The sequence below is a fragment of the Notothenia rossii genome, assembly GCF_949606895.1.
Source record: "Notothenia rossii genome assembly, chromosome: 4".
Lineage (NCBI taxonomy): Eukaryota > Metazoa > Chordata > Actinopteri > Perciformes > Nototheniidae > Notothenia > Notothenia rossii.
This window is the reverse complement of record NC_136902.1, coordinates 36,599,789-36,627,344: the sequence shown is the minus strand read 5'-3', so window position 1 is coordinate 36,627,344 and position 27,556 is coordinate 36,599,789. Positions and strand designations below refer to the sequence as shown.

General features: G+C 41.8%; 4 protein-coding genes across 9 annotated transcripts; 2 read left to right on the top strand and 2 right to left on the bottom strand.

Moving 5' to 3' along the window:
* Positions 1-1,138: 1,138 nt before the first annotated feature.
* Positions 1,139-20,373, bottom strand: LOC307036950 (solute carrier family 35 member C2-like). 2 transcript variants are annotated; one of them, XM_079677623.1, is made up of 10 exons: positions 20,261-20,373; positions 18,891-19,097; positions 18,622-18,772; positions 17,027-17,090; positions 16,812-16,884; positions 15,623-15,791; positions 14,874-14,957; positions 7,639-7,814; positions 7,385-7,514; positions 1,139-3,445 (listed from the first exon to the last, which is right to left on the bottom strand). In XM_079677623.1, the coding sequence occupies exons 2-10, from the start codon at positions 18,999-19,001 to the stop codon at positions 3,312-3,314; spliced, it is 1,092 nt and encodes a 363-aa protein (XP_079533749.1). In that variant the 5' UTR covers positions 19,002-19,097; positions 20,261-20,373; the 3' UTR covers positions 1,139-3,311. The 2 variants fall into 2 exon arrangements, with proteins under 2 accessions (XP_079533749.1, XP_079533748.1); XM_079677622.1 differs by lacking the exon at positions 20,261-20,373 and adding an exon at positions 19,639-20,198.
* Positions 7,823-14,113, top strand: LOC307036951 (piggyBac transposable element-derived protein 4-like). 2 transcript variants are annotated; one of them, XM_079677624.1, is made up of 3 exons: positions 7,823-8,780; positions 9,055-11,109; positions 11,206-14,113. In XM_079677624.1, exons 2-3 carry the CDS (start codon positions 10,542-10,544, stop codon positions 11,553-11,555), a joined length of 918 nt encoding a protein of 305 aa, XP_079533750.1. In that variant the 5' UTR covers positions 7,823-8,780; positions 9,055-10,541; the 3' UTR covers positions 11,556-14,113. The 2 variants fall into 2 exon arrangements, with proteins under 2 accessions (XP_079533750.1, XP_079533751.1); XM_079677625.1 differs by having other exon boundaries at positions 7,823-9,800; positions 9,990-11,109.
* A 38-nt stretch (positions 20,374-20,411) lies between the features above and the next one.
* Positions 20,412-21,257, top strand: taf13 (TATA-box binding protein associated factor 13). 4 transcript variants are annotated; one of them, XM_079677629.1, is made up of 2 exons: positions 20,412-20,555; positions 20,692-21,257. In XM_079677629.1, the coding sequence occupies exon 2, from the start codon at positions 20,696-20,698 to the stop codon at positions 21,068-21,070; it is 375 nt and encodes a 124-aa protein (XP_079533755.1). In that variant the 5' UTR covers positions 20,412-20,555; positions 20,692-20,695; the 3' UTR covers positions 21,071-21,257. The 4 variants fall into 4 exon arrangements, with proteins under 4 accessions (XP_079533755.1, XP_079533756.1, XP_079533758.1 ...); XM_079677630.1 differs by having other exon boundaries at positions 20,420-20,555; positions 20,695-21,257; XM_079677632.1 differs by having other exon boundaries at positions 20,474-20,572; positions 20,695-21,257.
* A 1,925-nt stretch (positions 21,258-23,182) lies between these two features.
* Positions 23,183-26,453, bottom strand: LOC307036953 (troponin C, skeletal muscle). The gene is made up of 6 exons (XM_079677628.1): positions 26,306-26,453; positions 25,485-25,536; positions 24,825-24,968; positions 24,227-24,341; positions 23,983-24,119; positions 23,183-23,711 (listed from the first exon to the last, which is right to left on the bottom strand). The coding sequence occupies exons 1-6, from the start codon at positions 26,306-26,308 to the stop codon at positions 23,680-23,682; spliced, it is 483 nt and encodes a 160-aa protein (XP_079533754.1). The 5' UTR covers positions 26,309-26,453; the 3' UTR covers positions 23,183-23,679.
* Between the last annotated feature and the right edge of the window lie 1,103 nt (positions 26,454-27,556).

The window sequence follows — 27,556 nt, the reverse complement described above, 5'->3', positions numbered from 1 at the left end:
GGGGTTTATCTGATCCGGATATGTTCAAATGTCTACTGTGAAGGATATCATAAAGCCTTAATGCAATCGAATGTAAAACAAAAAAGTTATGATTGATGAGAGTATAGTACATCGTTGACCCGAAGACAACAGGAGGGTTAAGAGACCATATGGTTGGTTCGTAGAAATTCTGGTTCAAATAAAAAAGAAACCCACTATAATCAGCCTAGATTTCGTTTAAAAAATGTGATATCAAATGATAGTTACATTCTGACATTTTCCCTGATTACATGTTTGATACGTCTTTCAAATAAGGCAAAGTAGACTTGATTTGACCAACTGTAGATAGGCCTACCAATATTAATTTTGTCTTGATTGAAGGTTTTTTATGAGCTCTAAGTGTACGGTTAATTTACGTGGAGGATATTTCATAATCCAGCCCACACACCAATTTAACTGTGTAATTGAAAGAGGAAAAGAACAGCGCATCTTGTTATTGCTTCATTTTCAAACTGTATAATTGTAAGTTGTCCACCCTTGGATATCAATACAACATTTGTATAGCTGTGCAATTGAGAAAGATACAAATGTTTTACCCCAGGTAACCTGTTTATTCGTTTTTAGACACATCCCAAAAGAAAAAAAACATCAGTGTCATACATGTTATAAAATACTTAGAGTATAAGCAATGACTAATTTCCTCTAAAATACCCTGCAAGCACCCAGTAAATACCCTAAAGGTGACCAGGTATAAACCGCTTTTCGTTTCCTAAGGGGATATCTCATACTTAAAACTAAAATATGAACTGTATCATTTGTAAGGCAATCCATTTTTTAAGAAATTACAAAATGTTTCTAGTAATTTGTATTCAGTTACTCATCTATTTGACCACACCCTGGTGACCATAGTGCAGTGGCTGAAAACCAATACCTTGCAGGGAAGATGGATCCATCTCAGGCACTTCTTATTCCATGAAGACTGCATTAGAGTACCTTAAATAGTTTCAAAACAGCTGTGTTGGAAAGTAGCAATACTCTGAGGCTAAACTATAAATCTAGGCAGTCAACTAGGTGCAGGGCTGGTAATGTCTTTTAAGTTATATTGTGTAACTCAATCGCAGTCATTGCAGCAGAAGATATGGCATTTAATGTCAAATAATTCATTTGACTCATGTATCTCTTTTATTTTGGCATCTTCTCTCCCTGTAAATCAGACATTTTAAAGTGTTATTCTGAAAAGAAAAAAGAAACATTTTCAAAAAGTTTTTTCCCTGAATTTTGTACAACAATTCTATAATTTACAGAAAAAAACACTGTAAATGTATTTGCTGTGTAATGGCTTTAATATCAATAACCTCAGCTACACAATTCTGGATTCCATTAAGATCGTAAATAGTTATTTGAAATTAGGCTTATTGACTGCTGTCACATCGACAAGGCACATTAAGGCAAAGCCATTTCACAACTCTTTACATAATGGCTAGATACCATTACGTTTAGACTCAATAAGTGGTCTCAAACCCAGCTGAGTTTTACTTGAATTAAATGAATGCTGTTAGCTGAGATAGCTTTTAAAGTAACATTCATTAAAATGATCATATTGTGACATCTTCCAATATCAATACATACACCATCATAGCATGTTATAAGGGGCTTTCTCCCACCAGTCCAGACATTGACTCATCCTTTGGTCTTAATCAGCAATGAATTCATCATTAAGGTGATTTTTTAAAAGAAAAATATGCAAAATATTTCCTATTTGTTTTCTTCTCAAATGTGATGGTTTGATGTATTCTTTGTCCTCTTCCTGTTATCTGAATATATATATTAATTTATAATGTCAATTACTTGCTGCCCTACAAACCTAATTTATCTGCATGTGTATATGTTTTTATTTAGCCTTTATTTATACAGGTTTAGATCTCATTGAGACACAAGGTCTCATTTTCGAGAGAGACCTGTCAGTGGTAACACTACCACACAAAATTCATTGTATTGATTTGTTTTGTGCAGTGTTTAACTCAGATCTAGTTTTTACACAGTAACATTTAAATAAGTCGGGCTACATGACTAACAGATAGAAATGACATAATACTGAATCTGAAATGATGCTACCCTTGTACCCAATCTGGGTTCCAGGGATACCGGGACACCTTCACTTCAAGTGGATTTTTCCTAAACCAGACACTGGAAAACAGGGGTGCAAAGTCACCCGGGTGAAAAAGGTTAAGAAAAAAATAAATTAAACCCCTAAGGCCCGCCAGAGAAGAAAATGTGTTGAAAATAAGCTTTAAAATGTGTCATATTACAGCTTCAAAATTAATGTAGAGGGCAGCATCAGTTCAAGGCACTTACGAAAAAAGTAAGATTAGTAATTGTATATAATACCAGAGTGCACCCTAGCAACAGGTCAGTTACACCTAAAGCAACAGAGTGAACGCGAACAGATTTCTAAACTTTGTTTTCATACATTTGAGCAATGTCACAACTCAAGGGGGATGCGCTGATTTTTTTTGCGGTAGTCTGAATTCATAACGATTTTCACCAACATTTGACAAGTTCGCATCCATGTGTAACCCCATCAAACTATTTCTCATCCTTTGGTTTACAACAGTGTTTCTCAAACTTTTTCATACCAAGGACCACTTAACCAATACAAAAACACTCGCGGACCACCTAACTCCACAAATATAAAAAAACGCATCGTTTTTCTAGAACAGATTACAAATCGCCTGAAAATGGTACAAACAAGTGGCAACATGTGTGATGAAGGTGTTGCTCTGGGATATATCATGCAATCGAAAGTGAAACTTAACCTCGCTCCATTGCGGAGATATTCCTGCGAGAGTGCGAAAAAACTTACATTTATTTATTTCAAATATGAAATTTTACCAATATACTCACGGACCACTAGGGAGTGTTCACGGACCACCAGTGGTCCGCGGACCACACTTTGAGAAGCACTGGTTTACAACAATGCAAGAAGATGACAAGTATCTAGCAAAGACAAATGACCAACTACAATTCAAGCCGTCAAAGTATTCTTTCAACACCCTCTCGTTACCCATTTATCGGACTTTGTTGACACTTGCATGTATTAGCTACATTTTCGAAGATTCCCTAAGGCACAAGATCATAACTTGTTTCAAGTCCCCAGTTAATGTAGAGCTACATAATGAGGCCCGGGCCTGGCCTGAAGACATGATCGGTGTAGGAGAAGAGTTGGTTACTCTTGTGGTGGCAGTGTGTCCCAACATTGATGTCAATGTTCAAAACATCTGGTGAAGAGTAAAGGAAAGAGAATGAAAATCGTGGGCCCATATCCTATGCTGTTAGTGCAGAGTGATTTCTTGTTCCTCATCTTCATCATTGAATTCAGCAGCTGAATCGTCTCCGTTCTGCCGCAGTAATGGCAGCTCCAGCTCCGGGCTCTTACTGTTGAGCTGCCTTAAAGATTGTCCCTTACCTGTCGGAAAATAGGACAAAATGTTAAAGGTCCCATGTCATGGCCATTTCTACTGATCATAATTCCATTGTTGAGGTCTACTAAAATAGATTTACATTGTTCAATGTTCCAAAATCACATTGGTTTCTCATACAGCACCTCTGTATAGTATGTGTATTCACTCTCTGTCCTAAACGGCTTGTTGGAGCTCTTGCCCCCCCCCCTCCCTATGAGCCCACTGTGCTCTGATGTGTGTTTATGTGTTACAATGGCGTTTGTTAGCAACCAGAAAATGACACCAGTAATGAAAAACAGATGAGAATGCTGCGTGGGGTCTGGGTGCCGTGTTGGCGGGACGTTGCGGTGCTCGCTGCTCCGCCCTTTGAGACTCGAGGAGCCGACAGTGTGAGCTGTATTACTGGTGTCACGTCCTGGTTGCTGCGAGACAGCGCGAAACTCAGCCTGAACTCAGCCTGAACTCAGCCTGAACTCAGCCTGATCACACACACGTGAGTGTGTGGCAAACTGTGAGTGGAGATCCACGCAGCTGCGGCTGAGAAAAGATAAGGTTGAGTGTGCCGGCGAAACTCCGCGGAGTATCGCGGCTGAGAAAAGATACGGCTGAGTGAGTGTGTGTGTGTGAGGAGCTCCACGGATTGGTCCATTTGGACCTGGGCATGGTCACGTCACTGTACCCAGAAATGAAAATAAAAATGTCCAACGAGGCGTTATGGGGCAGCATAGACAGGTATTGTGTTAGAGTTGTACAGGGTGTGCTTTGAGGGTTTTTGACTCTGCAGACCGTTTACATGCAGAAAAAGCTACATAACACACAAGGGGACGGGTAATAACCGGAAAAGCATGACATGGGACCTTTAAATGGACTGCATTTATATAGCAATTTTACATATAAAAATCAGCATTCACTTATTTACCCACATTCTTAGAGGCAGAGGTCCACATCATTCACAAGAATTTTAATGTAAAATTCAAAAGGTTACTGAGAAAACCTCTCAGCATGATAAAGTAAAAGTGAACTGTTCCTGTGGCTATGTATAATTATGTACAATTATTTGTATTTCTGTTTGTTTGGCTTTAAGATGGTTAAAATAGCATTATTATTATTATTTTAGTTTTCACTTCATATTGAATTGTCAATTGCACGAAATAATGAGCTGTTTTGTTTAAGTTTTATTTTATGTATGTTTGACTGTGTGTCAAAACATACATAACATTTCACAGAAAGAATAGCCAATGCTCATGCTAGTGCTAACGGGGATCCTCATAAAGAATAAGAAGTTGCCATACAAGGTGCAACCTGCTCAGGGAGACTTACATTGACACACAGTTGTCCATCAGGAGTAATTTAGGGTTAAGTTTGCCGTCACAGCAGCATGTTGACTGAGGGGCTGTGGATCAAACCATCAATATTCCAATTGGATGCTTGCCATCTACCTCCAGAGCCAAAGCCAGCAAACATATAATGAATATCACCATTTCTTGTTTACCATACAGTGCTGCTTATTGCTATAGTGCAGATTTTCTCCAACTTTTTCATACCAAGGACCACTTAACCAATACAAAAAACACACACAGACCACCTAACTCCCCAAATATCCAAAAACAATAGGCCTGCTTACCACTCCAACAGTAACAAATTACAGCCTAATAATGACAGCTTAACCTTCTCTATATCGCCTCGTTCACACATTAAATCAACAATACAAATACAACTACAGATTCTACAAGCATTTACTTCAAATGCGATTTAAAATGCCCATAGGTTTTACACCTCATATGAAATGTAGACTCCTTTTATTATGGAGTTTATGTCCGAGCCGACTCACAGATCGTTGGCTGCTGAGAGAAATGCAAAATACAACGCATGTAGTACAACCTCCGCTGTGGATTTTCAAAATAAAATACAGTAAAACTATGGTTGCAGGCACAAGTTTAACATGAATTTAACATTAAACACAAGTTAATTATGTACACTGTTCCATTTATTTAAACAATTTTAGATACACATGTGAAATGTTACCAATATACTCACAGACCACTAGGGGGCACCCACGGACCACTGAAAGCTTTATATGTAATCCATTATGTTACGCTGTAATGGTTGTGGGATCAAAGACAGTGGTTTTAATGGGTTTCAATGGGGACAAATTGGACTTAAGGGTCATTGATGTCGTCTTGGTGTTTGGAAAACCCACTTCCATCCAAATTCCCATTAAAAATATAAAGACTCACAAGCTTACCCAAATGTATGTCATATGCATTATCACAGCCTTAAAGGTCCCATGACATGGCCATTTCTACTGATCATAATTCCATTGTTGAGGTCTACTAGAATAGATTTAAATTGTGCAATTTTCCAAACTCACATTGGTTTCTCATACAGCATCTCTGTAAAGTATGTGTATTCACCAGGTATTCACTCTCTGTCCTAAACGGCTTTTTGAGCTCCTGCCCCCCCCCTCCCTGTGAGCCCAGTGTGCTCTGATTGGTCGGGACGTTGCGAGGCTCATTGCTGCTCGTTGCTGCTCGCAGCTGCTGCGAGGTTTCCGGGTTGGCGATACAGCGAGAACAAGCTAAACTCATCCTGAGCACACACAAACACTCATAGCTGAGTTAAAAACAATAAGTGTGGCTTGATATAGAGTAAGAAAAAGGTTTAAAAGTTAACGCTGTGAGAATGGGTCTGCGGAGAGCATTTCTCCGCGATCCCAACTCGTCTATTAACAGCGTTCAGGGAGCTCTATGCAAGTCAATGGGACTCCCTGTTAGTTAGCCAAGGGATCCTGGTGTGTGAGGTGCTCCGCGGATTGGTCCATTTGGCCAATCCGGTCATTTGTTGTTGATTTGGGTATTCACACGTTACGGAACCCAGGAAGAAAACAAGGTCTTTTCTGTGTTAGGGTGCATTCACACCTAATAGTCCGCTTCTCTGGTGCACACCAGACCACAGTTTGTTATATTGTTTCATTCTTCAGAAGGTTCGGTTTGCGTTCACACGGGCAAAACTCAAACGGACTATAAACTTTAAACACAAGTCATGTGCACGGAAATGCTATTCAACCATTGGTCAGATATTAAGGGGGTAAAAACGCAAATCCCGGCAATTTCTACCGGAGCCTCCGCCATGGAGCATCGGCACTTTCGGCAGGTTATTCTAAAGCTGCTGTTAATCTGGAGATCGACAGACACTAGCGGCCCGTGCATATGATTATATAATCAGACAACGTCCATTAAAAAACATTATAACACATAACGAGAGATGTTCTGCAGTCAGGTAGGGCGTTTCACCGACAACAGGTGTTCTTACTTTTATGTAGCTGACGGAGAATTTGTACTTTACACAACACTGTTCAACACTTCATTCTGCTTCACTCTTTAACTAAACAACCGCGGATGTCTTGAAAGACTCTTTCGCTAAAGATTTTTGAAGACATCCGCGTTCTTGTGACAAGTAAATACGACGCTTCCTATGTTTTGGTGCGGACTGCGTTCACGCCAGCAATGAACCGCTCCAGAGTTCGCCAGCAAGCGTTCCGAGACCACCTATTTTAGCGGACCAGAGTCCGGCTGTTTAGTTCACTTCAGAGGTCTCGGACTGTGTTCACACCGACCCAAATGAACCGCACCAAGCGGCTAAATGCACCAGGGCTAGATTCAACCGGACTATACAAGGCTGGTTTGAACGCACCCAGTTTTACTCGCTACAGTGTGTACTTTGAGTGTTTGTGACTCTGCAGACTGTTTACATGCAGAAAAACCTTCATAACACACAAGGGGATGGTTAATAACCAGAAAAGCATGACATGGGACCTTTAAGTTAAGGAAAAATGAAACATGAAAAATAAAAAGTTCCCTAGTAGGGCACAGGGTTATTAATATGCTATTGCCAAAATACATTTTAACAGTATTATGAACAATAACAATTAAATGAACACCTACTTTTGGAATAATATGTCTTGATTCCCACGTGCAATGAAATGCCGCAAAGACACACGGCGAATCCCAGCCAATTTATCATGTTCATTCTGTCTCCCATCAGAGCAGCTGCCAACAGCAGAGTGCACACCTCCTACAGGAAAACAACACCACACATCGAGAGAAAGAAAGAGGTCATTGGATAGAGCTGAACAACATTAGGACACAACATGTAGTCCTGTTTATGACGTTTTTACTTAAAACAATTATAAAAATACCTTAAAAATCCCTGAAATGGACAACGTGAGGCTGGAGGTTCGGCAGACCAGCAGGAACTCTGAGAAGCCTAAACCGAAGGCCAGTATGCCGCCGATGCTCAGCGTGATGAGCGAATACAGGAGAGGAGAGAGGTCTGTCACTCGGAATAACTTTTCTGAGGTGCTGAGGCTCAGTCCTGAAAACAAGATGGAGAGAGAAGAATGTACAATGATGTTTCCAAGGATTATATACAAGTTCTCGGTCCATTCATACACCAGGATGTTCAAGTCAAATTCATTGAAAACGTCACATAGCCTTTATGGCTCACTTGTTTTTAAAATAGTTTTTAATTTTTCGCCCCATTTCAAAAAACAACAACAAACTGTTCTTTTGACTGTGTTTCTGTATCACCATTTACACCAAAGCAAATTCCTCGTGTGTGTAAACTTGGTAATAAAACCAATTCTGATTTTAAAAAGTTGCTCTTGTTTCCTATGAGGACAAAAATGTCCCCATCAAAAAACAACAAAAACTACCAGAAAATAATGTATTTATTTAGAGTTAAATCTTCTCGCTGACATCAGTCCTGGCCATAACTACCAAATATTCCTTAAATGTGTTGGTTTGTAACTGAAGTTACCTACTGTAACTCCAGCTTCTATGAGTATTGGCGAAGCCCTCTAAGGCTATCGCTATTGGGTAATCCCCTGCGCAACTGCGCAGCACTGAAACACTTGTAGTCCACGCCCACCCGCAAGGTGGGCCCCACCCTCGGGCTCCCTTCCGGTATAAATAGGAAGGAGGCCCGACAATCTGCTCCCATACAAAATAACTTTTCTTCAGCTATTCGAGGAGCCAGTGGGGCCCAGTGCTTAGAGGGCTACGCCAATACTCATAGAAGCTGGAGTTACAGTAGGTAACTTCAGTTCTATTTCGTATATGGCTTCGCCCTCTAAGGCTATCGCTATTGGGTTAAGGCTGAAGCATTATGTAGTCTGCGCCCCACTGGGTCCGCCCGGTACTAGAAGCACAGACACACCTGCTCAGATAATAACCCATGCCTATTGCGCCATGCGTAATGGCGCATCGCCGTCCCTGGAATATAGCATAACATGAATATTTTCCATGAGGGGACGAAGGCTGGGAACTGAGGTTACCTACTGTAACCCCAGCTTCTATGAGTAAATGGCGTAGCCCTCTAAGGCTATCGCTATTGGGTAATCCCCCTGCGCCCCCGCGCAGCACTGAAACACTTGTAGTCCACGCCCACCCGCAAGGTGGGCCCCACCCTCGGGCTTCCTTCCGGTATAAATAGTTAGGAGGCCCGACAATCTGCTCCCATACAAATTAACTTTTCTTCAGCTATTCGTAGAGCCAGTGGGGCCCAGCACTTAGAGGGCTACCCCATTTACTCATAGAAGCTGGGGTTACACTAGGTAACCTCAGTTCTATTTCGTATATGGCTTCGCCCTCTAAGGCTATCGCTATTGGGTTAACACTAGAACCGCAAACGGGTAAATTTTACCCGCAGCTGTTTTTTTATTGTATGTGACTTTTTTTCAATAAAATATTAACGTCTCCCAGTCCGTGACTTTTCCTGAAAGTGTGTTATGTAACACCCTGTGTTGTTAAAATTTTTCAATATGAAGTCAGATTGAAAAAATCGTCAAAGAAATTGCTATTTATATCTATTTCCGCCAGCGGGTAATATTTACCTCATAGAAATGCAGCGCTCCTCGCGCTATTGATTTCGCGCGTAAACATAAACATGACGTGTTGCTATAGCAACGCCTTTTGTCTACTGCTGTAGATAGAGAGAGAGATTGAGAGATAGATAGATTGAGAGATAGATAGATAGATATATTGATAGAGAGATAGAGAGATAGATTAATAGATAGATAGATAGATAGAGAGAGAGATAGATAGAGAGAGCCGGTTATATTTCCAAAATGGACAAAAGAAAGAGACTCATGAACGTACAGGAGGCACTAGCGTTGCTAAACCGTCTGAGCGAAGCAGAGTCTGATGGTGGGGAAGTATCAGGACTGAGTGATGTGTCCTGTTGTTTGTTCTGCCTCTGATGGGTCATCTGACAGCGATCCTGAGCCTCCGCGGAACGTGAGGCCGTCCCATCCTGATCCCCCGCTTGCAGATGGGCCTACTTTACCAGCCCATGCAGAAGGTATGATGATTCTTGTTTTTTATTTCCTACTTTTCTACAAATCGTAGGCTAAGATATCAAGGCATATAGATATGCCTTTTCTTTTTACAAATGATCTTTTCATTGCCTTTTCGAGGATGTAATATAATCAAATAAACATTTATGAGATATACTTTAGTCTAAAGTAGTGTTTTCCTCTCTCCTATTTAGTGTGTGCCACTGAGCCGTCACCAGCCCAAGAGATCGGGAAAGATGGCACAGTGTGGACGGTCATGGAGCCTTGCGGAGGCGCAGGGAGACGGCAGATACAGAACATCCTCACGGAGTCTGCTGGCCCCACACCACACGCACGTCACAACATTACTGACAAACTCACAGCATTTATGTGTCTGTGTGATAATGTAATGTTGGAGGAAATCCGTGATTGCACAATTGCTGAAGCGCGGAGAGACAGAGCCACCTGGGATGTCTCTATTATGGAGCTGAAGGTCTTTATTGCGCTTCTCTATGTGAGAGGTGCATATTGTGGGAAGAACATTGAGATGGAGAGTTTCTGGTCCGAGCAGTGGGGCAACGCGTTCTTCAACGCAACACTGTCGAGGAACAGGTTTCGGGAAATCATGCGCTACCTGCGCTTTGATAAAAAGGAGACCCGCCGGTGCCGGTTGACCACCGACAAGTTTACGCACGTGAGGAAGGTGTGGGATAGTTTTGTCGAAAATTAAATCGCGTCCTACAGGCCAGGGTCCGACATCACATTGGATGAACAGCTATTCCCGACCAAATCAAGATGTCCATTCACACAGTACGCCCAACAAGCCGGACAAATTTGGCATCAAGTTTTGGCTGGCAGCTGACGTTGACAGCAAATACATGCTGAATGGCTTCCCTTACCTGGGAAAAGATGCCAGCAGGCCAGCAACACAACGGCTAGGAGAGAACGTGGTGCTGAGGCTGGTGGAGCCCTTTGTTGGTAAGGGAAGAAATATAACCACTGACAATTTCTTTACCTCCCTCCCTCTCGCCAAAGCGCTTCTCGCCAAAAATACCAGCCTAGTGGGAACCATCAAGCGCAACAAGCGGGAGCTCCCACCCTCTTTGCAAGGGAGATCTGAGCTGTTCAGCACCAAGGTGCTGAAGAGCGACAAAATGGTGCTCTCAGTCTACCAGTGCAAGCCGAGGAGAAACGTGACAATACTCAGCACGCAACACCAGCATGTGGCCATCTCCACAGAAAGAAAGAAAAAGCCAGAGACTGTGGAATACTACAACCACTCAAAAGTGGGGGTTGACGTGCTCGATCAAATGGCTCGCCAATATTCGGTGAAAGGTAGGCTATTATTGTTGTTATTATTATTATTATTTTAGGCCTATAGAAAACACTGCATTGGTCAATCGTTTTTACTAAATCCTATGTTTCCCTCAGGTGGCACGCGTAGATGGCCCGTTGCTGTCTTTTATAATGTGCTGGATCTCGCTGCCATCAATGCCTGGGTGCTGTACAGGAGCTGCATGAGCCAGGAGAACATACCGAGAAGGGACTTCATGCTCCAGCTGGCACACGAGCTGCGCGCTGAGTGGATGGCATCAAAAGCGCCACCACTTGCGGACCTGCCCTTCAGCGGTGCTGGTGCAGAAGAGCGCAGGATAATGACCTGCATGGTGAAGGCGCACTGCATGCAGAATAAAACGTTCTGCAAATGTGTCAAGTGTGGGGATGCTGTGTGTGGCAAATGCACAGCCAAGGTGCTCAGTGTTTGCAACAATTGTGTTTGAGTGTTTGTGAAGCGTTGTGATCGATGTGTTCGTTCTTATTGTTCTTCTTCTCTGATATTTTTTGTTATTTGTATACGTTCTGTGTTATCTGTTGTTCAATTATATTACAAATACATTATTATATTAATTTATATTATTGTCATGTTGTTGTTTTTTTTATGAGTAAAAGGCTATCAGAAGATTTGAAGCATTTTTACCTTTACAAAACACAAGCCTAACATCAAGCGTTTATTAGCGAGAGTGGGTAATATTTCTACCATAGAATATGCAGCGATCCTCGCGCTGTTGATTTCGCGCGTAAACATAAACATGACGTGTTGCTATAGCAACGCCTTTTGTCTACTGCTGTTCCTATAGATAGAGAGATAGATAGATAGATAGATAGATAGATAGATAGATATATAGATAGAGAGATAGACAGACAGATAGATAGTTATAGATAGATAGAGAGAGAGATAGAGATATATACCTAAACAAAACACAAGTCTAACACCAAGCATTTAAATCAGCACTGTAGCGATATTTTATACTTCATGCTATCTCTACAAACTATATAATATGAAAAGCTGAAAGTCCACAGATTATATTGGTATACATATCATCCCTGTGCGATCAAAACTCACTGTTCTGTATGGTACATTGTACCTTGGAAATCAATAGCGGCTAAACTTTACCCGTTGGCGGTTTTAGGTATACAGCGACCTCTGGCGGTTCTAGTGTTAAGGGCGAAGCATGATGTAGTCTGCGCCCCACTGGGTCCGCCCGGCACTAGAAGCACAGACACACCTGCTCAATAACACCCCATGCCTGTTGTGCCATGCGTAATGGCGCATCACCGTCCCTGGAATATAGCATAACATGAATATTTTCCATGAGGGGACGAAGGCTGGGAACAATACATACCTGCCGCTGTGAAAAGTAGAGACGAAGGTCATACTTTGCCCAGTGACAAAAAGAGGGGGAACAGAAGCTCTCTGCGTGCAGACAGGCAGGAGAGCGCACGGCTGTATCCCTGACGTCACTCACTCTGACAAGACACTCCGTACAAAATGTGTCAAGAGGAAAAAAAGAAAACATCCCTCTCATAAGAGGGAAAAAGGGCCGGTCTCCGCCTGCCGAGAGCTAGAAGAGAGGCGCACAGCTGGATCCCTGACGTCACTCACTCCGTACAGGGTGTGTCAGAGAGGAATGGGAGACATCCCTGAAATACAATTGAATAAATTAACAGGGGGAAGACCAAGATGCAGCAGTGCAAATGTCTTCTACTGACATTCCTCCGTGCAAAGCCGTGGAGGAGGACATTCCTCTGGTGGAGTGCGCATTGATGTTCTCCGGGAGATCCACCCCAGAGGAGACATAAGCCTGTGACACAGCTTCACACAGCCAGTGTGACAGCCGTTGTGCAGATAGAGGCTGCCCGATCGAGCCCTCTCTATAATGCACAAACAGGCGCTGAGAATGGCGCAAGGCAGCCTTGCGCGCCATTAGCAGGACAGCGCGCGCACAGGACAGAGGAGATGAGACGCGGCTTCTTCCTCCGACCTGTGAGGAGGGGGAAAGAAGCCATCCAAGGTGATCACTCTCGACTCTAAAAGAGCTTGTGATGACCTTTGGCATAAAAGCCGGGTTAGGGCGTAAAACAGCTGAACTGCCATCTCCTTGGATCCGGAGGCATGACGGAGCCACAGAGAGAGCAGACAAATCACTCACCCTTTTCGCTGATAGAGCCAAAAGTAATACTACTTTGGTTGACAACAGTTTAAGGGGAACCTGGTCTAAAGGTTCAAATGGGGCTTTGCTTTAGTGCGCCTAACACCAAAGCCAAATCCCACTGAGGCGCCAGTGCGCGTGACACAGGTCTGAGTCTCCGTACTCCTCGCATAACACGGCTGCTCTGCGAGCCCCTCTGTTCAATTCGCCGGGAATATACATTGCTCTGATAAGAGCAACGTGTGTGCGCGCACAGAACAGCAGCCGCCTAGCTGCGTTCAGAAGCTGCGCATATCGTACTCCTCCCTGGCGATTGAGGTAGGCTGCTTCCATAGCCGTGGCCTGTTGTCTGTGCGAATCAACACATTGATTGTTCAGCAACGGGGCGACTCCCCCGTTCTTTTCCGAGATTTAGAAAAAAAGCGGAGTAAAAACCACGCAAGACACTGTTCCTGGGAGGACAGGAGTGTTTATTGTATCCCATGGAACTGCTGGGGGGAGAGGCTTCTCTGTGATGTGCCGTAATGGTCGTCATGGTGACGAGCCACGCCATCACCGCCGCTGCCCGTGAGGCGAAAGGGTTGCGAGGAAGCCTCCACACGCTGCGTTTCACTCCGGCTGTCATCACGAGGCGTGTACACGCTCAGGGGATGAGTGGAGGTGTGTGCAGTGCTGTCCACATGAGAAGTTACAACGGCGATCATGGGTTATTATGACCGTGTGTAGGAGGCGTATCTCGGACAGAGGAATACCGCGAGCTCTGCAGGTTATTAACCGATGGGTTAAAACTAGCAGGCTTCTGCAGGGAGCCTTGTTGTCTACCTCATCAACAGATTAGTGGCAGCCGGCTTAATTACCGGCTCTGCTTCCTCGGATGCTCTCGCGGAGCAGAGACGTGGGACGGAGCCCCTGCAGCCGCCGAAAGGCGAGTCTGACGCCGAGGCGGTTGCTGTCTCTCCGCTTGCGGCCTCCTGTGGCCGGCGTGGACGCCGCGGCTGTTGTGGGCGTTGGTGCCGCTGTGGCCGCTCAGCAGGTTGGAGCCAGCTGACATGCTGGCGAATGCCATCTGCCTGTTCCGCGGCCGTCTTCATGGACTCCACCATGGCGTGGAACTGGGGTCCGAACAGCCCGTCCGGGCTGATTGGAGCGTCCAGTAGCACTTTTCTGGCCGTCTCCGTAACAGACGCCTGCTTTAGCCAGAGGTGGCGCTGGATCTGTCTCCCACACGGAAATCCTCACCTGGGAGACAGCGACGGACGCGCACAGAGTGAGCACCGTGCTGGCCGCCTTGCTGATTTCCTCTGCCTCTGTGGTGGACCGCTCTACCAGTGTCACCACCGAGTTGGAGAGCAGCGCGATGTTATTCGCCGCCAAATTCTGGGTTCAATACACAAAGTTCAAAACCACAAATCAAACAAACACATGTTTCCCCGTTTAGGGAGTTTTACTGACACACTGATACTTGCCAATGTGATACTTCCAAATGTGCGTACAAATATGCAAACAGAAACATGGTTAATGACATTTTTCCATAAGTACCTTTAGTTTAGTTTACTGCAGTGAGGACAAAGCGAGGATTTGAAAAGCACAGATTAAGACTGTACTCACCTTCATTATACAGGAAGAGGGGAAAGAGGCCAACAAACATAAGAGGTTGGAGGTGGTACATAGTATCTATTGGGTTCTGAAGGCCTGGAGGAGAGCAGAACATTACAAACGAATTAAGAGGAGAAAGTACTGGTAATAGGCTTGCATCAGTCTTCAAAACCAATTCCTCAGGTTCATGGCAAAACATTAAAGAAAACACAAAATGAGGTGCACCGAATAGTCAGAGGTTTTTGTCTGATTCTTTTTTTTAGCTGTATTTCGAATACAATGTATTTTTTCTGTGAAGAATCTTTCAAGGGTTTGAATGGGAAGCTCATGCACTTAAGCATCTATTTATATTTATATTTATATATATATATATATATATATATATATATATATATATATTATATTGGTAAATATAAATGGCCACTATATTATCTATCATTCATTCAAGGCGACAGGGCTGCTTTGCTTATCACAAAATCAATGAAAATGACTAGATGACTTTAGTCTTTTGACCTACTAAACAGCCAAAATCTTGTTGTAAACATTTTCATCATTTGACATTTTCTATTCAACATGCCACTTTCAAATGTTTTAAAGAAATTGTTTATTCATCTTTAACATATCTTACTTCATTGTGGCTGGATGTGTGAGCCAAAGGTCCTATTCCAATGTAAGTGTTGGTTGTGTTTAAGAAAAGCACCTATAAAACAGGACTGCTACACATCATTGAATCATTTTACAGAGTGTGACTCAACACTGACCCAGCTCTGCTTTCTGCATGAGGACCTGAGTGAGGGTCCAGCGGATCCCGCCGATAAAGGAGGCCAGCAGCACCATGCTGAAGCCCTGCAGGTTGAACTGGGTGGACTCAAAAGTAAACATGAACAGACCGCTGGAGATCAGCAGGACCACCACCACCAGGAATGGGTTCTGAAAGAGAGAGACAAGGAGAGACAGTAAGAGAAAAAAGAGGAAATCCCAGACCAAAAAGAATTGTTTTGAATGGATAGAAAGGGAAAAGGGAAAAAGCACACTTGATATCATATTTTGAATGGGCTTTCTTAGTGATGTCACAAATATTCAGGCTGTGTTGGCCTTCCTTAGCTCTTGTCTGTTTATGAATGGAAACTGAATTTGCCACGAATAATGTGATCAGTTGAAATGGATTAGCTGGCCATGGCTTTGCTGCTTGCTTTAATAATCTAGCATAAACAGAACATTACCTGTAGCACAATTTGTAAATGTCAATAAATGACTATACAGCCCACATTAGCAAACCCACACATATGTGCCCTGCTAATTCGAGTTCCCCTCAAATTAGACTGCAGAAGGAATATACTACATATCATTATTTCAGCTATGTGCTGATAAAACTTAGTTAAATGTAACGATTGCCTAAATGTCAACTTTGAGAACTCTCTTCACTGAAGTTTCATGCAGGCATTGGTTGTTGTTGTTGCTAGGATACTGGTGATGTAATGCTCACCTCTCACTCTGCATGTGAGCCTTTCATGAATATGTCCATTTATATTAAAATATATATATAACGTATAATTACGTAAAATATATGGTCCCATTTAGAACCATGCATGTCCACACAAGAGGACACCCATTTTCTGCCTCTTTACTCTGCAGTGCTCTAACAATCAGAGCGGTGAAAATATCTATTTCATACAAGTGGCTCCTTTCAAATCCAGGCACTGAGAGAGGTGAGACGGTGAAGGGTTAGTCAAATCAATTTGATTTAATCACGAGAACACTCCGCAGGTTTTTGCCCTTTGTCCGAACAATCACTTTCACTTCTGCCTTTGCTGCACATTATCTGATAAAAGGCCATTTCCTTACAGCCAGTATGCACTACAACTATGAAGGGAACATAATAAGGAAGAAAGAATTATATCAACAAATGATTTCAACAAGTGATTGAAGTTGGAAAAAAAGGTCACTCACCGGCTCTTCTAGTTTAAACACCAGAGAGAAAAAAAGGATAAAAAGCACTGCTGAAGATTTGGTCATGGTGTACCTTGAATGACACAAAACAATAGCCACACTTAAGTATGGAATACACAATAAATGGGTATTTACAATGTGTATAACCTTAAGTGTTTCAGTTTGAATTAAAGAAGCATCCTCTTTTACACAATCTGAAGAAAAAGAAAACTTACAAGCTAATGGTGATGAAGAGGAAGCTCCAGTTGGAGAGTCCAATATCCAGTGCTGTTGCCAAGGCTGGGTCATAAAGACAGAGTTGAGGAGTTAAACACAAATGCAATAAATGGGGTTCTTGTATCACTACTTCGCAATTATCTTTAACACTTACCACATATATAACGTGTTATTGCCATTCAAATGTTGGCATTTTACACATTCAAATATCTATAATGTTTTATGACTGTTTAGGATGATCCTTTCCTGTAGTGTGTTCTATACATGTAGGTTTCTGTGCATGTAAATGGTCTGCAAAGGATAAAATCCCTGTGTTCCCTTTAGAGGGAGTGTCTCTCCCACACACTGCCCCACCCCCTGTCTGAATCTCCTCCATTGGACTCCTTTTCTTATTTCAGTATAGGGTTGGGTATCGTTTGGATTTTAACGATTCCGGTTCTGCTTTTCGATTCCGGTTATTTTCGGTTCTCGATTCGTTTTTTTTGAGAGGGTAAAAATAATTCCCATGCGAATTTCACAGGGAGAAAAATATATTTATGAAAACATTAAGTCATATCTGTATTCCTATTTACAAATCACTTCATACTGTAATTTTGTTGCGGTTATTGAATACAATTATATTAAAATAATCTCTGCATTGTTTAGTCAGTTCTAAGTGGTGCAGTTTGAGAATGTACAGTTGGCCCAGTCTCCTCTGATGTTACACTGCAACCTGCTTGTGAGACAACCACACAGTCTGTGTCCAACACATGTCCTGCAATACACATGCTACAGCTGCTCACTGTTTGTAAAAGTACATACATTATATTTTCATTTCAATAATGTTTTTCTATACCCTGCTTCATATACAATGCTGACATCATGTGCTAGCTACACGCCCCGCCCCCGTCCAACAGTACAGAAAGCGGCGAGATGCATTTCCTTAGGAATCGATAAGCAGAACCGAAACTAACATTTCTAAACGATACCGATGGAATCGAAATGTTGGAACCGGTACCGGATTTCGGTACCCAACCCTACTTCAATAACATTAACACATCACTATCTAACACTCACGGATCTATTGGCAAGCACTCCAACACATTGTACGTGATTTGATAAGGGTTGGGACATCTCTAAGCAGTTGACCAATCACAACAGAGCCAGCCAGCTAACCAATCAGAGCAGACTGGGCTCTGGTTTTAGACAGAGGGTGAAAAGAGGTGCTGCAGCACAGGCAGTATGAGAGAAAAAAAGAAGAGCCTTTTGAACATTAAAGCATGGAGACATGTCAAAGTACATTTGTGTAACTGAAAATGCGCATAAAAGGCCTCCTTTAAAGACAAAACAGAAAATGTGCAATCCACTTCAAAAGTGTCTGCCCAATTAAAAACACATCAGGTTTAATATATATATAAGCTTGTGATGATTGCAATGCGGGCTTATTTTTAATCTTTTACTATCCTCATGTGTGATGTAATGTATGCGTCAAAATGGACTTTAGTCAAAGTACTCTGAACATGATAAGAGCTGACTATCAGTTGCTTATCATGTGTTCGCTGCATAGACTGATGCATTCTGAACAGTTATATAAAACTCTCCACTAAAATCTCACCTGTAGGAGCCACTTTATGGAGGTAATCTGTCCAGCTCAGAATTACGCGAGGTTTCCCTGTCCAGCACTGCATGGCCCTTCGAGTCAGAGCAGACAGGCAGAAGTTGATGGTGAGATGAACTAATGTCATGAAGAGGGGATAGTGGAAGCCCTGTGAGAAAAACACAGAAACGCTATGTTAATCTGGTTTGATGGTTTTAACACCCAAGAGAAAACCCTGCATGCCCTGTGCAGATGAACAGTCCTGTTCCTAAGACCTCTTCACTTACCTTCATCAGCCATTTGTTATAGAATGTGATGCCTATAGAGAAGGCATAGTATAGGAGAACTAATCCAACAGTGCGAATTCCCCGGCAGAGGAACTGGACCGGGCACGCCATACAGGTCTGTCAGGATCAAGAAAAGATCCAGAAAAGACAGCTAATGTAGAAATGTCATCTCCAAACAGAATCTGCAGCCTTTCCTATCAGCCATAGCTTCAAGAGAGGGGGGAGAAACAAGGTGTTAATATCTGCACAGCTGCCTACTCCACATGTCAATACTGCATATGTATTGTTTTATTTTATTAGTATTTTCGTATTATACTGTACGGATTTGTTGGTGTATTTATATTTCATTTATTTATTTCCCTATATTTTATTATGTTATAATAGTTTTGGTTGTTTTTCTTACACTTCATCTTCTTTAACTGTGTTTATGTAGGCACCATACACCAGGATAAATCCCTCGTATGTGTAAACCTTGGTAAAAAATACCTGTTTCTGATTCAGAGGTTAGGGATGTTACACCTGAACAAGTAGCTAGATAGTTAGCTAGTTATTAGAGTTATACATTAGCCTGCTGCACTGTTAGCTTAATGGCAACATTAGTGTTAGCTTAAGTTGGCAACCACTATCAGCTAGCTGTTTAACCACGTAAGCAAGATTCCCCCACATTAGCCACATTTAGCCTACAAACTATAAACAGTTCACTATTATTAACTAGAGAGCATCGTCTAATATTAGCTAATGAACTCACCAATAGCCAATGTAGTGGTTGCCCTCAACAGATGGCAGATGCTGAGTTTGTCCAGTTGTTAGTAACCAAAGTAACTTTATAACGGGAGCCCATTAGTGGATATTTGCCTGCTATTGTATATTTGGTATAGGTTCATTAACGCTAGCTAACTTTCTAAATAAACAAATCCGTTATGTCTTTGCGTAGACAATAACGTTTATTTAAGCTGTCAACATCCGCTGAGTTCTGCAAATAGTGACAGTGCGCCAAACCGTGACGTGTCATTGTTTTTGTATGACGACACCCACATAGAGAACTCCATTGATACATCTGTGCAGTCTTAGTGGCCGGGTTTATTTCTCACTTACAAGTCACAAGCATTACAACCGCAGCCTTTGCTCGAATGAGTGTGAACCGTTCTTCAATTCGGCTTACATGTGGCCCACCCAAAGGAAGTGAGATTTAATTAACGCGGTCTTCCAGTGGTGAATTTATAATGTAGCATGGCGGTGAACCACATAAACACTGGTATGTTAAATAGTTATGTTTCTAAGTTGAGTTTGGCCTGCAACACAACAACATTTGCTGGCAGCAAACTAAAGAAAAAGAAGGGAAGTGTGAGAGGAAAAATGCTTAAAGATACCTGCCGTTAGTCATGTTGTCATGGGGTTGAATATATGGCTGAAGAACATTCGTTTATCAACCTTAAACTGTATGTAGCGGTGAGCAGAGACGACTCCTAAGTAAAATAACCGCTAGGGGGCAGTACTCTCTACAGCACTCCCCTGTTCTCCCCAAATAACTTCCAGTTGAAGAAAACCGGAAGAAATGCAACTGAAATCTGTTTGTAAACCGCCTTTAAAATAACAGAAGAAGGAAAAACCGGAAGTCAACAGAAAGTCTGTTATGTTGTGCTCAGTGCTGCGCTGAATTACAAGGTAAATTAAACACGAATGTGGGTATTCTGTTTACTTTACACACGCATATTTTGTTTTGTTAGCATATATAATGAGGCTCGATGATAAGGCGTTTTTCTATTTGAGTTTTTTTTTATAGTTTTCTTGTGTTTTTCAGCAGAATGGCGGATGAGGAGGACGAGACTGGCTACGATGAGGAGATGGACGACGGATCCGGCGGAGTGGATTGCGGCCACGGGAAGAGGAAGAGGCTCTTCTCCAAGGAGCTCCGGTGCATGATGTACGGATTTGGAGACGACCAGAACCCGTATACTGAGTCTGTGGATATTCTGGAGGACTTGGTTATCGAGTTTGTCACCGAAATGACCCACAAAGCCATGTCTATCGGACGCCAGGGCCGTGTCCAGGTGGAGGACATCGTTTTTCTAATTCGGAAGGACCCTCGGAAGTTCGCCCGAGTCAAAGACCTGCTGACCATGAACGAGGAGCTGAAGAGAGCCCGCAAAGCTTTCGATGAAGCTAATTATGGCTCATAAACAAAATATGGCTGTTACATTATTTGTAATGGCTTTTCAATAGCTGTCCTGTGTTCAGACTTGACTTGCTGTCCAAAGTCTGTTTTTAATAACGTTTATTATTTCGTATGGTGGTATGGCAGACACACATTGTTACCTGTTCTCATACTGTCTGTCTGGGATTCTCAATAAAGAATTGTTGTTTTAATATGTAGTCATTAATGTTAATATATAAGAATACCCAGAAGAGACTGTTTCTTTGATAAAATAGCAAGTACATCCAGATCAAACGCATGCATAGGTGCGTGTTTATTTAAAAGCAAATGACGGGATTAATATATAACATTAAGTTAATTAAACATGCCAGGGGGTCAACATAACAGCATACACAAATACACTCAATTTTGCTCCATTTAAATGATTGATTAAATCTACCAATATCTTAACAGAATGGTAGTTTTATTCTTTTCCTGAACACATGGACAACATCCACACAAATCTTCTCTATCCTTGTTTACCAAGAATATATTTTGGGGAGAGTCCAAACCTTTTTCCTGCATGAATTGTCAACATTATTATTCCTTAAAAATATTTCCAAAACAGGCACAGCTTGACATTTAAATCGACTTTTCCTTAAATCTGGAAAAGTGACATTTATTGCTCAATATCACAAAAACTTGTTAACGTAACCCTCTAATAGTGGTTAACAGCCAACCAACTTGTATTTCTCATGACATATGCCACAGCTAACATTAATTAGCAATTATACGTTTTTAGTCTCTAAACATAAAATCAAAATCCTCTTGTCATAGCTTTTCAATGTGGGTATTTGCTGCTTTATTTTAATCTTAATATTTTGATTTTATTTTGAAAGGTTCTCAAAAACAAGTTAAACACGTCAACTTTGACCCTGTGAAAGTCTGATGGAAAACTTTTACTTAATTCTAACATTTTATCGACAAAATGAAAAATGTATTCAACTAGAAAATAATCCACATCTTTTTTAGGACTCAAACCCTGATTATCCTCATAATTGCTTGATCACATTTCTTAACCACAGTCAGGGGTCTATAGCCAGGGCCCAGGAGTTCAAAACTTTGAATCCCTATCTGATCAGATCAGATTTGGATTTTGGGGAGATCAAAACCAAAAAACAGGATTAGGATCACTTTCATATCCGATCAGATCAGGAAATCCAATCAAGGCTTTAATCTGGATCAAATCTTCAAAATGGGTAGTTCAAACCGACAAGGGATCAGTTTGATCCCAAAAACTGGATTATCCTGATCCCACCAAAGGGGTGGATTTCCAGTGGATTACTAGAGCAAAATGTACTGTACAATTTATTTTAAAATATGTTTCAATTTAAATAAGATGGCAAAGTTTGTTAACTGAAATAATACACCATTTTTAGCCTTCATGGGAAATACATTTTATTTTTTCCATTTTTGCTCACGTTTGTGGTGGCCTATTTTGTTTTCAACCAAATGTTGATGACATAAATGTTTATGCTCATAAAAGTATCACAGCAAAGATTGTCAATCACAAATGTAATTTAAATTAAAGTAAAAATATCTTCAACAAAAAAAAAGTCCATCATCTGTCATCACCTTTCAAATAAAAAAATATAATTAAACATTATAGATGTCTCTGCAATGTGGTCTCTTGTCTTCCTTGTATTATTTTTCATGTCCACTAGATGGCGATCGGTAGGATTAAAGCATTGATATTCAGGATCTAGTCATCTTGAAAAATCGTAATCTGGATCAGGCTGATCCTATCCTGAATTGCTTTGAACTCCAGGGACAAAATCTGGCCGATTTGTCTGATCCTGGATCACAAAAAATGGGATTTCAAAATCGGATCGGATCTGATTGAGATTAAAAGTTTTGAACTCCTGGGTCCTGGAGATACAAGCCTAAACAAAGTTTTACCAATTTCCTTACACTTAAAAAAGTATTTTGCTCCAAAGCAGTTCCCCCAATCAGTCTACAGTTTGTCCAGCAATAGTGATAAAGACTACACTGGCTGGTTTTAAACACGATGGACAAAACGAAGAAACAGACAGATTTTATTGATTTTCCTCAAAACATTTTTTTTACACAGACCATAAATATGACAGCCAACTACAAGTGAGCATGTGTGTTAACTCATTTATTCTGTTCAAGCACTTTACTTCTTTGCACAGTGACGTTGTTGGATTCGTTGGTCTAAGCCAGGAGTAGGTAGAATGCTGCCGTTCTATCTAGATCTCTAAGTAGACCCAAGCTTTTCCAGCAGGTGCGGGAGGGGGGCACTTATGACACGCAACTGTCAATGCATGCAAAAGGTGTGTGCAGCAAATTTCTGCATTACAGCCGTGCCGTCCTGTCACAGGGTGAGGCGTCAGCGCAGCATCCTTCTGCATTCACAAGTGAGCTGGGGAAGAGGGTACCCTCCCCAGGGCCCCCCCTCCACCGAGTGCCCTAGCTATCTGTTGAGGCTGGCTTTAAGGATGGAGAAGAGAGGCAGTGAACCAGATGGAGAGTAGGGAGGAGAGGGAGTGCGTGGGGGTGTGTAAGTGGGGGTCAGATGCGTTCAGAATGGGGGTTCACAGGGAGGAGGAGGAATGTCCATGAGTCTTTCCAGTTTTACTGCACATTCTCCATCATCTTGAGGAATTCTGGAAAAGAAGAAGAAACCGGATAAGTAAATAATTACTTTACAAAATATACCTAGTATAAGTAATATATAAGTAACAAACACTAAAGTCACTAAAACATCAGTATCAGATATAATGTAGTTCAACGGCAATGTAAGATTATTAAAAAAATCGGATACCTTAGAGATCAATTTATATAATCAAGTGTTTTCTTCTAAGTTTTGTACATAATATAAAGTAAAAGTATTTGTAAAAATATAAGGATTCTTTAAAATAGCAAAAAATGCCGTACCGTCAAAGTCCAGCATGCCGTCGGTGTTTTTGTCTCCATCCCTCATCAGCTCATCGACTTCATCCTCTGAGATGGGCTCGCCGGTGCTGCGGATGATGAGAGCGAACTCCTCTCTGTCGATGTAGCCGTCGCCGTTCCTGCGCAAAAACACACACGTAAAGGATTGTGTACACAAACAAATAGAGCAAACAAAAATACTACTCTTTAAAATGAGTACAGCGTGACAGTAACAGCATTAACGTACTTGTCAAAGATACGGAAGCACTCTGCCAACTCTTCCTCGCTCTTGCCGGCCTGGTCCTCCTTTAGCAGCCTCACCATCATGACCAAGAACTCCTCGAAGTCAATGGTACCGCTACCTGAGAGTAATAAAGATCCACATAACTGATTAACAATGGTCAGCCCAAACAGGCCCGAACAATGCCGTGTACCATAGCGTGGGGAAATTTTACGCATCAACCACGGGAAAGGAAACCCTAAAGTAAATGAACCCCTATCCATGTGATGTAATGATTTATATAACGTAAAACAAAACTAAGAGCTAAATTATCTGTTTAGAGGTCACCGGCATGTTGTTTGGGCCTTTGGGCCAATACTCTGATTGCGCATCTGCGCAAATACTCCCATAACTAACGCATAATCACATAGTTTGGGTTCCAAATAATGCGATATAGAGTTTTTTGTAGTAGTTTAATCAATCAACTTGATTTATTTGTATGTGATGTGGACAACGTATAGAGTGTCGGAGTCTCTTGTCTGTGCGTAAAACACTGATTGCGCACAATACGACTGCGCCTATACTGTGCTGCTTTCAGTGTAACACTTTATTATCGGCCGCTCACCGTCCTCATCGACCTCCTCGATGATCTCATCCAACTCCTCTCTTGTTGGGTTCTGGCCCAGCATCCTCATCACTTGACCCAACTCCTTGGTGCTGATGTCTCCGCCACCATCGGTGTCAAACATGTCGAAGGCGGCTTTGAACTCTGGATGAAGAAATGTGTCTCGTTATTCAAAAACTGGCCTACTTCGCATTGCCCTCTTGGTTGTTCAACACGTAATTAAAATCTACCTCTGTGTGAACAACGGGGGTGTAACACGTTGAGTGGAACTGGATGACACATTTTACCGTGATATATAATAGGGGAGTTTGATAATCTAAAACAGAATGCTTCTTATTATCTGATTAGCAATGTGTTACATTTCTGTGATAAAAACGTGTTTTGCAACCATTATACCCTATTTCACATTTTTCATTATTTTTATTTTTAGAGAATATTATCGCCCTATATTCTATCTTAAGACCACCGTATTAATATTTAAGTAAATAATATAATATTAAAAACACAATAATATATAGAAAATACAATTAAAATCAACATGTCCACTTCACATAACGTATTTCCTGCAACCCACAAGCAAGTTCTTAGGTTACTGACCCCTGGGCAAAGTAACGAGATTACTTAAGTAACGCGTTACTGTAGTCTGTAGCCTATACTCACCAGCCAGCATTTCCTCGCTCAGGTAGCCGCGGGCCTCTTGTTGCGCGTCAGTCTGGAAGAAAACAGGAGCCACGCTGTCACTACTTCATTCGCCATTTCAGTGTTTAATTGATCAATTAACACTGACATATCAGCCTATGAAATATCATTATGGCGATACAGGGGAGTCAAACCACCAGTACGCACAAAACAAACAATACATTGAGGAATATGCTATAGATATATCATTGTTATTTTTAAGTTACTTTCTGATAAGTCTTTTTGGTAATAACATGCTGTCATAAGTGATTTGTGCAGCATATAGTGCATGGCCAAGTCTCAAAAGGATTATTGAGCGTGCCTAAGAGGAGTCTTGAGTTATTTCGGGCTCAACACATTACGCGCGCTGTATATGGCCTGCAGACATTTAATCCTGAGGAATTTGTCGCATAAGCAGAATCTGCACCTTCCCAGCTGACCCCCCCCTCCCCCCCCCCCCGCAAAAGACTCCCCCCATCTTAACTCTGAACCACGATCGGTAAGATTTGCAACAGAATCTGACAAAGTTTTAATTTAATAGGAATCCTACTACAAAACGCTAAGCAAGAAAGTCTTTACATTAAAAATATAATTATCAGAAAAAGGTCAATTTTATCCAAGAGATTCATATTTTAACACTCAGCCAACTTATTTCTGACACCTTCAGAATGCCTTTATTAATCATCAACATCCTAATTCACATGCTTTCGTTATTTTTGGTTTTATAACTGGCTTAATAACTAACGGCTGGGTTAACATGATGTGTAGACCAACAGGCCGTTTGCACATAAAATCGGTCTTACCATGTTTGTGGATTAGCTTTTACTCCCCAATTATCCAAGGAAAAAAAGAAAAGTCCAAAGGAGTGGTCAATCCGTGTGCACCCCAACAGAGAGACTAGACGTCTAGTGAAGATTCTGACACACTTTAAACGGGGCAGCCAGGTCCCGCCCCCTGCCTCTCACAGGCCTACAGATTTAGTATCCTGAACTTTTAGGGTTCTCGGGCTACGGCAAGCCAATCACACTTTGGAGAGGAAAGCTCTCGTTTCTTTAAGTCGCAGGGTCGAGAATGTAAAAGATGTCAATTGTGAGTTTTTGAGATCAGGTTAAAAGGTAGAAACTACTGAAAATAATCCAAAATTATTGAAGTTTTGGACATACTGCAAAGATAGTGAGAATATTACACTTTTGTAAAAAATCAGATGATCACAGGAGGAACTGTGCATTTCCTAGAAATAACTAATTTAGCGAAATACACTAAACAATCCAACTACCAGAGTCTTATTAGGACCCTAGAGCAACTTAGTGGTGATCTCTTTAAAATAACTAAACCATAATGTAACCAACATTTCAACTATATTGTCTACTATATAAATAAAACGTTGTATGTTGCCGCTCATCAGTGCTGCTACATCGGCCTTGTCAATACAAACAGTAAAGGGTAAGCTAAGATTTTAAACTAGGATATGTTGCGTTTGTGATGATGCCATTTCAATCTTGGTGTGAAACACAAAACAGGGAGAAAAATGCTATAGAGCTGGACCCCATCTCACCCATCCCCCCAATTCTATGCATCCCCCCCCCCTTAAGCCGTGAATAGCAGGCAGATTTTAGGGAGGACAGACTCACCCGGGTGCCTAATCAACACAACCTGATGCTCCTTGTATGGCGGGCGGTTCCTGGAGGGACGGCCCGAGGTGAGAGGCAGGAGAGGAGGATAGGATGCTGATGGAGGGGAGCAGCCATGGAGAAAAGGGGAGGGGTGTTGCTGTAGAGAAGTGGTGGGGGGCCTGCAGGCTATATACCCAGAAGGGGAGACCTGCGTTTTACAAAAGGGAGAATTAACCCCTCTGTTGTGTGACCGCCTCGAGACATGGATGAGCCATGGGGGCTTTGATTTCTGTGCTGGGGGATGTGAAGATCAGGGACAAAGTTGGAAGTTATTGATTTAAACTAGATAACTAGTCCGAAAAAAAATAGGTACGGAAGCATCTGTGCAAATGTGTTTCAAAATGCAGGCTAGTTTGACTATAGGTATAGGACAGATTGAAG